Below are 12,685 nucleotides of genomic sequence, written 5' to 3' on the forward strand. Positions count from 1 at the left end.
TCACTATAGGACAGCCTCAGTACCGCAGAAACAGCGCTGGGTCGAGAGAGGATGCCCGGACCCCTCACGCTCTGTTTCCCCGTTTGCCAAACTTTCACTCCCACTCAGAGTCCACATTGTCCTCTATGAAACCCGCTGCCACCCCTCCCTGTCTTTTTACCTCGAAAAACACAATATAATTGTTTCAAAAGAACAACAGTGAACGATTAGCGCGGACCTCTCCCTCAAAAGGCGCTCTGATGTCTGAATAGTAGAGCGGTTGTGCGCATGCGCAGAACCCGAGGCGCCAAATTTAGCGGGAGGGAGAGACAGCCCTAGCTTTGTCTGATGGATCTGTTTACAATATCGCACACTCCGTAGAGAGCTTAATATCGGCACTTCCTCCTCGAAGAGGAGCTGACAGCACTCCACTTCAGCACACTTGAGCCGAGCGCACTCACCATCACTTCTCCAACTGTTACCCTCCTGTTGAGCAGCGGGATGGCGAGGCGGCACAGACACAGGTGAGTTTTAAGAGTTAAGTTACGCATTTTGATGAGAACTTTGATGAGCGCATGTATTTCCTTTATATTATGAGACTGCGCTCCACAGCCACACGCGGGCATTTAGACTCAAGACTAGCTAGACAGTTCGTGCTGACAGCATTACATTTACTATGCATGTTCAGAAGTGGAGCGCTTGTAATTAGTTGCATTTTTACAGACGCACTCATCTCTCCGCGGAATACTTAGTTGTTTCTTCTGGTTGCGCCGCGCCGCGATGAACAGGTGGATGGCATGTGCGCTCTCCGCTCGCGCCAGCGCGGTGGTCTCGCGCTCGTGTTCATTTAAATTTCCATTCATTCACCTGCGCGTGCAAATCCGCTGGACAGGTTACGGTAAGATCCGGTACTTCCCCAAAGAATACACACTCGTTATGATTCAGAAACAATGGACGAGAGGCACAGTGTCAGCGGCGACGTAGTGTGACTGAAAAATAGCGGGCGATTGCAGAAACATCTCGGCATGTTCTCGTGTAATTTTTTTTTAACTGTTCAACAGTTTTTTTTTTCATGGAGGTAATCCAGCATTATAACGTTTGGATTAATTTTGAGTTATATGTAAACCGGATGGATTATATTCACTGAGTTTTCTAAATCCGCTTTACAGTTGTCGGATTTGGAATAACTAGTATTATAGTCTTAAAGGGATAGTTCACCACAAAAATGAAATACTGTCATCATTTACTCACCCTCATGTTGTTCCAAACTGCCATGACTTTCGTTTTTGCGTCGGACGAAAAAGAGATTTAGGGAGAGCATGAGGATCTGACAGCTCGGCCACCGTTTACTTTTACTGCATCTTTTTTCCATACAATGAAAGTGAATGGTGACAGCGGCTGTCATGCTACGTAATATTTCTGTTTGAAGAAATATTAGACAGGATGAAAAAAGAAAATAGCTTAACATGAGGGTGATTTTTGCATGCACTCTCCTTTAAGTTTGTTTCAAATTTTAGAGCTATCATGCATGTGCTTTTGTAATAAATACATTTTTAACAAGCTCAGGCAACAGGTTAAAAATAAAGCATTTGTTATATTGGTCACATGAGATGATAATGGTAAACAGATTGATATTTCAAAAAAAATTCCTCTGAATACGGTTTCAGCCACAGCTAGACTATTTTGACAAATATTTAAATTCACATGTACAGTTAGTCAACAACCCTCAATGCACACTAAAATGAAACCGTATCTATTTGACTAGTATTTAAAAAAAAATGTAATTTCAGTGAGCTAGGTGTGTTTTGAGTTTTACATTTCCAGTTAAATACTTGTAGTCAAGGAAGTGAGCAATCATCTTAATCTTTTGTTTTAAGCACTGGCATTAAGGATAAACGTGAGGTTTAAAAGTACATAAACACACATTCACCTGTGGCACAAAGGCCAGGAGAACATTGTTCTCCACGTCTGCTTGTGCTCCATCCTGATTGGCCAAGAGCCGGCCAGGTGAGATGGTTTTGACAGTACCTGTGCAGGTCTGAACACGCTCTCTCCATCATGAAACAGTGCCAGTCCATGCACACGCTCACTGTTTCTGTGGAAACCAAAAACATCAGAACAGGTTTCTCTGAGCTTGTCCCCCTGCACCCTAACCTGCCGGCTGTACTGGTTCATCAACTTCAGTTTTGTATTGACTGTGTTATCGCTTAATTTTTCTACAACGCGTGATAGACGTATGGGGTGAAAGGGTGTTTTTTACATATGTCATCAAACACATCTATCATGTTCATGAGGATCTGCTCCTGTCTTATTTCCTGTCCCCCACTCCCTTATTTCTTTTTTCCACATCCTTCATGTTTGCTTTTGCTGCTTCACTATTTACCCCACACACCTCCCACCCCTTGATACCCTGTTCTCTTTATCTCACAATCTATCTCCTCCCCCAGTGTTTACAGTAGCGACGAAGATGATGATGATGTGGAGATTTATGATCATGACTACGATGGTCCTCATGCCAAGACAGGAAAACGCCACCTCGGCAAGACACGCTGGACCCGTGAGGAGGTATGCTAAAACTGTTGTCTGGCTTTGTTTAAGTGTTATTTTTTGTTTTGATTAACCCTCTGATCCATACTTAAAAAACAAATACGTTTAAGTTCCAATTATTAATTATTTTTATTATTACAAATTAATATTGATAATTTGTTATGATTGATTTATTATTATTTTTACTGTATTTTATAAATTGATAAAATACAAAAAATTAAGAATACAAATTTAAAAAAGACATTAAAACATTTTTATATGTATGAATTTATATTTAATTATCTTATATATAGTTCAAAGTGGGTCTTGCATCCACGAAGCTAAAGATTTTTTGCACCTTCATGATATTTATATGTATTGGAGTGTTTTTGGCTGTTTTTGTTTGATATTGCATCCTGTGTATTCAGTAACAAATTAAACACACTGTATTTACATTTAGTTTGACTGATAACCCTTTATTTTTCATGTAGCTTTATGTATTTATTGTTTAATGTAAACATTCATTATTGCTTATTTAACAATGCATTATTCATTTGATTATGTATTCAATGCTACAGTGTTTACTGTACTTTTTTTTTTACAGGATGAGAAGTTGAAGAGGCTGGTAGAGCATCATGGTTCTGAAGACTGGAAAGTCATTGCCAGCTTTCTGCCTGTGAGTGTGTGTGTTTGTGTCTATGATTGTTTAAGTGTGCGTCCATGTATGCAGCTTGTGTATTTAGGCTTTAGGGGGTTAGGTTAGGTTATGTTAGGTGTGGTGTTTTATATATTTGCAGTTTTATATATTTGCATGTGAATAGCCAAAGAATCAGGTACTGTAGAAGTGTGTGTACGTTTTGGAGGATTTTGCATAATTGGGTATTCCTCATTGGTTGGCCTAGTTTGGAACAGAGTCAAATGGGGGGGGGGTATGGCAGGGTTTCAGAATCCACTGTGCACCTGCATGCACACACGGATGTACAAACACACACAAATGTGCATTCAGGTAGAAACATATGTTCACATAAATGTATAACATTTCTCAGGCACAAAAACAGACAGTACACATACACACATAACTACGAGCTATATGCAGTCAAAAATCATCTACTTCTAGTTATAGATTTCTTTGCATCAATCTCAAAACATGAACAAGAATCAGAAACTAAAGCTGTTTCATTTCTGATTCACTCTGTGTGGGGTTTCCGAAACACCTGGGATCCTGTGCAGAACATTGAACTCATATTAAACTGAACAATTTACTTTAATTCAAAGTACACACCACATTGACAACCTAAAATTAGTTTCCATTGTCTATTACCTAACTGTAAGTGTGTGTGTGTGTGTGTGTCACAGAATCGCACAGATGTTCAGTGTCAGCATCGCTGGCAGAAAGTTCTCAACCCTGAACTTATAAAAGGACCGTGGACTAAAGAAGAAGACCAACGGGTAAGACATCTACAATTTGACACAAAATAACCAAACCACAACCAATATGTTACCTCGAATAACCAAAATACAGCCACAGGATTGCAGTTACAAAACCAACTAATCCGCATGCAACCAGGAGAATGTTAAGGGGGAAAATAAAGATCCATTAAGTGGGTGTTGTGTTGTAATGATTAACTGGTGGGACCAGGTGTTTCTCTATTTATCGTCATTTTTATGACCCAGCAGAAGTCATTAGCAGGTGTATTTTGCAGATATTCAGCATAATACCACTATCTGTATCTGTGTGCAATCCTAAAACACTTATGCAATGTTAGTTCCCTTTCTCTATGGGTTTGTGCTGGGCTGTAATACACCCCCTCTTTCAGCTCTAACCTCCTTTTCCTTTTCCTGCACTTCTAACTTCTAACTTTTTCTCTCTCTTTCTCAGGTGATCGAGTTGGTTCAGAAGTACGGCCCCAAACGTTGGTCTGTGATTGCGAAGCACTTAAAGGGCCGGATTGGGAAGCAATGTAGAGAGCGCTGGCACAACCACTTGAACCCTGAGGTGAAGAAGACTTCCTGGACTGAGGAAGAAGATCAGGTCATCTACCAGGCGCATGAGAAACTTGGAAACCGATGGGCTGAGATCGCCAAGCTACTTCCGGGCAGGTAAAGAAACGGTACTTACAAACTATATTCTATGCATTTGTATGTGATAATGACAATCTATTGTTATGTTTTTGTCATCAGAACTGATAATGCCATTAAGAACCACTGGAACTCCACGATGCGGCGGAAAGTCGAGCAGGATGGCTACCTGCAGCTAGCCGCTAAAGTCAGCCCCACTCCGCTAAATAACAGCTACGTTAAATCTCACCTCCTGAACTACAGTCAGACACCGACCAATACATCCATGCCTGCCTCTTCCATGAGCAATCAGTATCCGTACTACTCACTACTGTCTGACTCACAACGGGTACGAGTTAGCCTTATCGCACAAATGTTTACCTATAAAAATAACACTATTATTAGCCATAAAGTTAAAACAGTGTTTTGTATGAATGCTGTTTCTCAGTTGGTAATTAATACCTTTTTTTTGCTTGTGTTCAGGTGCCATTTCCACTTGCTGTTCAGTTGAACATCATGAACATTCCTCAACATGGCACTGCTGCTATCCAGGTAACCCAAAAGCAAATTGCTGTTAATTCAGCATGAATGCATTACATTAAAATAACAGTAAATGTATATGTGTATCTCATTAGTAGACTAATTCAAACCAGAGTATTTTGACAATCATAAAAAGAGTCGTCTCATTTATTTGTGAATCGAACTACACTTGTGCAGTATGTTTTTGAATTGAATCCCGCTAACAATATGACGTTTTATTTATAGTTTTCATATTTTTTTAAATTGAATTGCTTTCAGTTCAGTATCACAATAGAGGAAAATAGAGCAATAGATTGTTTTGTTTACTTTGCACTGTTTTGATTCCTGTGATACAGAGACACTACAGCGAAGAGGACCCCGAGAAAGAAAAGAGGGTGAAGGAGATTGAGATGCTCTTGATGTCAACAGAAAACGAGCTGAAGGGACAGCAGGCACTACCAGTAAGTGTGTGTGTGTGTGTATGATTAATTGGAGGAAACATCTGGGGGTCTATTTCACATTCTAACTGCTTGGCTAAATGATGCAATTGTGCCTTATCACACCACAAGCTCTGTTTAACTCCTTGTGCAACTCCGAACCCCCTCCCAACACTTCACATCATTCAACTCGACAAGTTCCCTTTCTTTCTGACCGTACTTCCTGCATGCATCCCTCTCTTTATTTTGCTTAATTTCTGTCCTACACCCACAGAGCTTCTCTCTAAATCTTTTCTCGCCCTCTCTCACAGATCTCCATGAGCGGCTACGGTGGGTGGAACAGAGGCTCTTTGACGGACAGCTCAGTTGGTGTGGTGGTTTCAGTCCTGGCTCCATCCCTAGAGCAGGGATGCCTTCCAGAAGAAAGCGCCCATGGCAACACAACCAGCCCAAACAATGATGCCAGCTCCACTTTACCGGAGTTTATTGACGCTATTGATTCGGTAAGAGACCATGAAAGTATCATACGTTAGATCTAAAAGGAATGGTTAGCTGATAGCCAGCGTAACCCTCGCTGTCCTCACGTGATCTCGTCTTCTCAGGCCCCGTCTATCTGGGCCAACATACACTCCGATAGGAGGTTTCCTAAAATGGAGGCTCAATCCAATCAGGGTTCACCCGCCCACAGCGATGTCAGCAGTGCCCTCACATTTCTTTTCTCTACGCCCAAACATTCAGCCACCAGACACCTACCTTTTTCTCCCTCTCAGGTACCCTGAAAACGCTCTACCATAATCAATCAGTCACCCAATAACTCAATCATTGATTATCTTATCACCCTGAATCAATCTCTTCACACATATCAGTCTGCATTAGTCAACACACATAGGACTCATCTAAAAGTCACGTCACCAAACATAACCCATTTATAGAGTGAGTGACGTGACATGTGGCCAAGTATGATTACCCATACTAGGAATTAGTGCTCTGCATTTATCCCATCCTAAGTGCACACACACCCAGAGCAGTGGGCAGCCATTTATGCTGCGGCGCCCGGGGAGCAGTTGGGGGTTCGGTGCCTTGCTCAAGGGCACCTCAGTCGTGGTATTGAAGGTGGGAGAGAGCACTGTACATTTACTCCCCCACCCACAATTCCTGCCGGACCTGAGACTCGAACTTGCAACCTTTGGGTTACGAGTCCGACTCTCTAACCATTAGGCCACGACTTCCCCATGAGTGTTTCTAGGGTCATAAAGTGTGTGCTAAGAAAAAGATATTAGAGTGTATTACATCAGCTCTTAGTGCTACACTTTTATGACGCCTTAACTCATTTGATCTTTTCAGAATGAGTGTTTAATCAGTGGCACTGTTGATTTTGCTTGTCTTATGATTGGTTGTTTTAGTCAATTAGTTTCCTAGCGATGTCAAACGCTACATAATCGAGACAGCATTTGACTTTAATATCAGAAATCGTTCGGGTTCAGCTCAGTATTGTGCATGAAGGAATGTTGTTGTTTTCTTGATTACCAGGGGGAAATTGAAAGAAATCTCCAATGAACACTGGATTATCGATGTACAATTATAAGCATGCAAGCACTTTTTGAATTTCCTCTGACATTTATGTTGCACTTCACAATTTTATGCTTAGCAAATATTTGCAGTGTTCTTCATTAAATGTTAGTGATTCTCTGATCATACAGTACTATAACAACCATAATACTTTTAGCCTAGAGACAGTATTGTTACTCATATGTGAAACTCAGTTTTTGAAATAAAATTATGCTGATTTTGACCCCATTTAGAGGTCCTCCCACACCTCTGAATATTGAATATGTGGTTTTCAGTTCAGTATCTGATTGTTGTCCTCTTTTTCTCTGTTGCAGTTCTTTAATGCATCAGTGAGCCCAGACTCAGACAGTCAAAACTTACCTGTCACGTCCTCGCCTGTCTGCTCCCAGAAAGCACTGCAGAAAGACCTTGCTCTTCGGCCTCAGAAGGAAAATGAGCTGTAAGGGTCCATTCCAGTATTCTCTGCATTTATAGTTGCGTTCTTTATGATCCGATATATAAAGAAGTTTCCCGTACACATATAAAGCAAAATCCCAAGTTAAATGAAATGATTGAGACTTAATGAGATTAATGTGATTGTAATGAGACAGTCACGTGTGTGCGTTCCATTTCAGGTTCAGGACCCCAAACCTGAGGCGTTCCATCATGGAGTGCTCTCCTCGCACACCCACTCCATTCAAATCCACACTGACAATGCAAGACACCAAATACGGACCATTGAAGAGGGTGAGACATAAATTCACATAACAATTACATAAAAAGGTCAATTACATAAATTAAATCAAAAATATAATTTGTCATTAGTTGTATTTTTAAATTTATTCATATATTTATGTATTTATTTGTTATTTTACTATTATATATATTTATTATATTATTATAATATCTCATGCTATGGCTGATTAAAAATTCTATACTATATGTAAAATGTAAAATAAAACACTAAAAATAAAAAAACATTACTGTACAGTATATTTTTAAGATTTGCTAAAGATTTAACATTATTATTTATTTATATTAATTATATTATTTATTATGGTGTTTTAAAAAATTAACTTGGTAGTTAGAGTTAGAAGAAAATGAGCATGCACAATTAAATATCCAATACTATCCAATAAGTTAAAAAGCCTTTAAGTTAATATTGGCCAGTAACCGATATAATACATATATATGGTGCATCACTAGTTTGGAATATTTTATTCAAGACTCTGTTCTGGTTCCAGGCCCATAGTCCTTCACTGGACTCTGGAGTGGTTGGTGCTATTAAACAGGAGCCTCAGGAGTGTGAGATCAGCGTTGGGGGGGTGCACCTGGACCAGCCCCCCCTAAAGAAGATCAAACAGGAGGTCAGTTTGGGATGATGTGGGCCCCTTCATTTGAATACGTCTCAATGTGATATTCAAATAGCTCAAATGTAAGAGCTTCTTATCTGTAATATATCAGTATGCAGTTGAACTTGTCTGATCATTCTGTGTAAGAGTGGGTGTGTGAATTAGACATTAGATATTACACGCAGGATTATGGAAGTAATATACAGTAATTTATGCATGGTGTATTTGGATGTAGTCAATAATGTAAATGGATCTTATGGATTGGGATCTATAGGTGGAGTCAGCTTGTCTGCAGTGGGAGGGGCAAGATCTCCACACCCAGCTGTTCTCTTCCAGTGGCTCCGCCCACGACATGCCTGTGAGTATTTTGATATCGCTTGTATACATACGTCAAGAGTAAATGTTATTTCTCGGCATTAAGTTAACATTTGATGGCTCTTTTCTCTGTGGAACCTATAGGATCTGTTGACTAGCTCTGTGCTGATGCTTCCAAACGCAGAGAAAACTGAGGACGGACACAAAGCCCAGCTGCCCCACAGACCCATGGGAAGCCCTATGCAGGTACAATATCTACTATCAGAAAGCCCTATATGTACTCATCTGAAACGTATTTGGACATGAATTTTAGTGGATGTATCAGAGTGACCGATATGTAACCAATATGAAAGCAAGCATCCAAATGTAAATTTTGAAATCAAATGTTATTTAAAACTTTTTTAATGAAATGTTTTCTTTAAATATGTATTGTTGGTTGGTAAAACTTTAGAGCTCATTTTGTAGTAGCACACATTGACTTTATGACTCCAGGTGCTGAATTGTGCCATAAAATTGTGAAGTTATATTTTATTAGGCACAGAAGTGTTGGCTATGCAAAACCTGACCAATCACCTTCATCTTTGACTTTTTCTACTTCTCTCCATCTTTACTTCCTCTCTCTCTCCTTTTCTCTCTCTCAGCAGTTGAGCACATGGGAACAGGTGCTTTGTGGGAAGACGGAAGAGCAAATGATGCCCTCCGAAACGCACAAATACCTCAGCAATTATTCTTCGCGAGCACTGGTCATGTAAAGATACAGATAGAATGAGACCGAGACAAATATAGAAAAGGAAGAAGAGTGAAAGAAGACAATCATTCTGAAAAGAAGTAAAAGAGGAACACTCCTACACTTGTGGTACATTATTTGGGAGAGGCTAAAAGCCATTTCGTAGACTGCACAGTCGATGTTAGTCGCCAGTGTTTAAGCTGTGCCGTCATTTGATTCAAGCAACCAAAGACATTTTTCATGTTGTGTTTTTCTACCTTTTTTTATTTCAATTTAATAATATTGTATTATATATTTTGTATTATATATGGGAAATGAATTCTCTATGTGGGTTCTAATTTTATGGATTTTAATATAAGGAACAATTTGCAGTAATTTATTATTATTTTGTATTAAGAATAATAATTAGCTACGGTGGGCGCCTTTGCCAGTGTTTGACCCCAGTATTGCTCACTTCTTAATCGCTAAATGTCTGTTAATTGTAAGGAGTGTGTGTCCTCCTAGCATTATCAAAATCATATACACCCAAAACTAGACAAGATTTGTACTCTGTATCTGTGGGTGTCCGACAGAACTGCCCTTGCAGAGATCGTATGTATTTCAACCAAATGCCTAACAGCACTGCTATGTATTCCTGGCCAAAACAAACCGTACCCAATGCTTAAAAATGACTTCGCCAAGTTTGAAAATTCAAGTTTGCCTAATGTAGATTTTAGGTGATATATCTAGTGTACAAAGGTACTCTGCCAGCTTAGTAGTGTTTCCATTTCAAAAGTGCTCAAGATCGAAACCACAATGTCGAGCTTTCACTGTATTAGCACTATTTCAGGGTTTAGATCAACTATGCAGAGATTTCAACAGAACAAAAAGTGTTTGTTTTTTTCCCCCCAGTTTTTGTATTCGCTAAATAGGAAAAACAAGGTTTACCAAGCATTTTCAAATCAAGGGTTTAAATGGTCACAGATTTGCCTTTGAGATGATAAAACATTTCTTAATCACGTTTTCATAGACACTTTTTTATGTCAGTTTGTAATCAGATTTACACTGGTATTTCTAGTTTTTGAAACACTGAAATGATTGTTGCTTTTATACCTAGTTGGCTTGTTTTTGATATTACAATCAGCCTTTGATACTAAGATTGCAGTGTCCAATCAAAAGCATTTAGCAGTAACGTTTTTGTTATTCGCTGCCTTTTTGTATTAGCTTCAAGTACAAACACTTTTTTTTACACTGATTATGAACTTTTCATACGTTTTTTTTATACAAACTTTTATAACTGCCTTGTAAATAAAGTGTGTTTTGGAAAAAATATCTCTGGCTTACTGGTTTCTTTTCCACTTTGAAAAATTCATTGCTAAAGCCATTGTGTTTAAAAAGTGTGTTGCACAGGTGTCAATAAGACCAAAATAAAACTACTGTCAGCATTTGAAGCCAATTTATTTATTTTAATGAAGTGCTATACAGTGGCCCCAAAAAGTATTTGAAGACTTGAAACTATATTATATTTATATTATATATATATTTTTTCTTATTTATGAATAATATATCTTTTGTTTTATAACTGATAACAGAGGCATATAAATATGTATAATTGTGATTAAATGCTTAAAATCTTTTTTTTTGTCAGTAATGCGACTTTAATATTTCTTGTAATAAAATGCAACAAAAAGTGTTTAAGCTATGTATTTTTAAATAATTTTTAAATAAAATTGATATAAATAATAAAATAATATATCAAAAGACATGAATGCTTTTTAAGTGTGGCCTACTTAAGCCAAAGTGTATCTAATTACTTTCTGAGGCCACTGTAAGATGGATGATGGATAATTTTGACTTTAATTCTCTTGAAGAAACAACACCACACAAGTGAATGCGGCCATTTTCCATAGACCATTGAACCATCTCACCAAGTGCCATACTCAGCATTTACTCAAACACTTGTGACAGTGAGATAACTATAATTGTATAGTATTCAAATGGTTCTGTATAGCTTGTAACATGAAAGAAATGATAAAGGCTGAATATGAATGGAGAGAATCTGGAATGACCTATTAACTCTCTATCAGGGTTTGTAGTAGGACATATGCAAATGCCACCAACTGTATTCTCTCAGGCTATCTTAGGAATGCTTTCTCTGAATGCCAACAACACACACCATCACACACATTAGACCACATTAGATACACATTCTATTTGTTCACATGGGTGTGTTGACTGTTTTTGAGGGTGAATTTGAGATCTTTAAGCGAGGTGTTTTGTAGAGAGCTGTCAGTCCCCCAGGGCTTCACACTGATGGAAACACTTTCCAACTCGAGCCCTAACAGATGCTCCCCCACTGTGTGTGTGTTGGTGGGGGTGAGAAAATTAAGTAAAAAAATGAACATTATGGGTTGTATACTAGCATTTGAACATGTATATATGCATGTTTGTGGTGTAGAAACTCTGCTTGAGTCTCTTGAGGGTATTGCTTTTCCTGTGTGGCTGTTGAAGGCGGAGGCCCGGATCAGACCAGGGCCTAAATTTGCAGCTGCCCAGCTCTCACATCATCCTGACCACCTGCTCGCTGGCCTCCCCACACCCACATTTAACCCAAAAACAAACCAGAGGTGCCAAATATACACGGATACGGTGCTAGAGAAGAGCTGGGGAGCTATTCATGGTTCAGTACACTAGAATAATATCACAACTTTCACCCACACATAACGTTGATGTGCTGTAAGAAAGATATGTGTGTTCAAAATAGGGTGGTTTTCTGACAGAAAGAGATGATGATGATCAAATATGAATTACACCGCGCCTTATTATTTTTTAACCACCTAAAAGTTTTTTAGTTAAAATGCTACACGCTTGAAGAGGATGCCCGAAAGGGGAAAGGGAGGTAAAACGAGGGGGAGATGAGAGGAGAAACAGAGAATTATCGTCTGAAAAGAGTTTTGCTACTGTGTCAGCTGATGTTCTTTTGTGCAAGCATCTGTTCACTAAATGTGCGTGTGTGTGTGTGTGCGTGTGTGCTGAGTGCTGCTGGTTACAGGAACGGAAAGGCCTGTCAATGAAGAGACATGAGCAGACTTTCAGAACAGGAGCACAACCCCCCAAAACCCCACACACCTGCTCTCTGTCTGAGAGAGAGAGAGTGAGAGAAAGAAAGAAAGAAAGAAAGAAAGAAAGAAAAAATGATGTGGTGATGGTTCTGGTGGGGGGTGTATCACCACCCCAAAGTGACA

At 39.1% G+C, this 12,685-nt stretch overlaps 1 protein-coding gene across 3 annotated transcripts; it reads left to right on the forward strand.

Annotated features, from left to right (window-relative positions):
- The first annotated feature begins 270 nt into the window (after positions 1-270).
- On the forward strand, positions 271-10,772 carry LOC107671892 (transcriptional activator Myb-like). Of its 3 annotated transcripts, XM_016464900.1 has the most exons (16): positions 271-503; positions 2,427-2,544; positions 3,110-3,181; positions 3,862-3,954; positions 4,385-4,605; positions 4,687-4,912; positions 5,047-5,115; positions 5,439-5,543; positions 5,831-6,022; positions 6,122-6,289; positions 7,403-7,527; positions 7,703-7,814; positions 8,312-8,434; positions 8,694-8,777; positions 8,879-8,980; positions 9,376-10,772. In XM_016464900.1, exons 1-16 carry the CDS (start codon positions 481-483, stop codon positions 9,484-9,486), a joined length of 1,944 nt encoding a protein of 647 aa, XP_016320386.1. In that variant the 5' UTR covers positions 271-480; the 3' UTR covers positions 9,487-10,772. The 3 variants fall into 3 exon arrangements, with proteins under 3 accessions (XP_016320386.1, XP_016320384.1, XP_016320385.1); XM_016464898.1 differs by lacking the exon at positions 6,122-6,289; XM_016464899.1 differs by lacking the exon at positions 6,122-6,289 and having other exon boundaries at positions 9,379-10,772.
- The last annotated feature ends 1,913 nt before the right edge of the window (positions 10,773-12,685 follow it).

Source organism: Sinocyclocheilus anshuiensis, unplaced genomic scaffold, assembly GCF_001515605.1.
Source record: "Sinocyclocheilus anshuiensis isolate Anshui unplaced genomic scaffold, SAMN03320099.WGS_v1.1 scaffold1089, whole genome shotgun sequence".
NCBI lineage: Eukaryota > Metazoa > Chordata > Actinopteri > Cypriniformes > Cyprinidae > Sinocyclocheilus > Sinocyclocheilus anshuiensis.

What these genes read in the sequence shown, in the direction of transcription:
- LOC107671892 (XM_016464900.1), top strand. Translation starts at nt 481, where the DNA reads ATGGCGAGGCGGCACAGACACAG. An exon ending in TTATTGACGCTATTGATTCG is followed by an intron (nt 6,023 to 6,121) that starts GTAAGAGACCAT and finishes TCGTCTTCTCAG; the next exon opens with GCCCCGTCTATCTGGGCCAA. An exon ending in AATACGGACCATTGAAGAGG is followed by an intron (nt 7,815 to 8,311) that starts GTGAGACATAAA and finishes TTCTGGTTCCAG; the next exon opens with GCCCATAGTCCTTCACTGGA.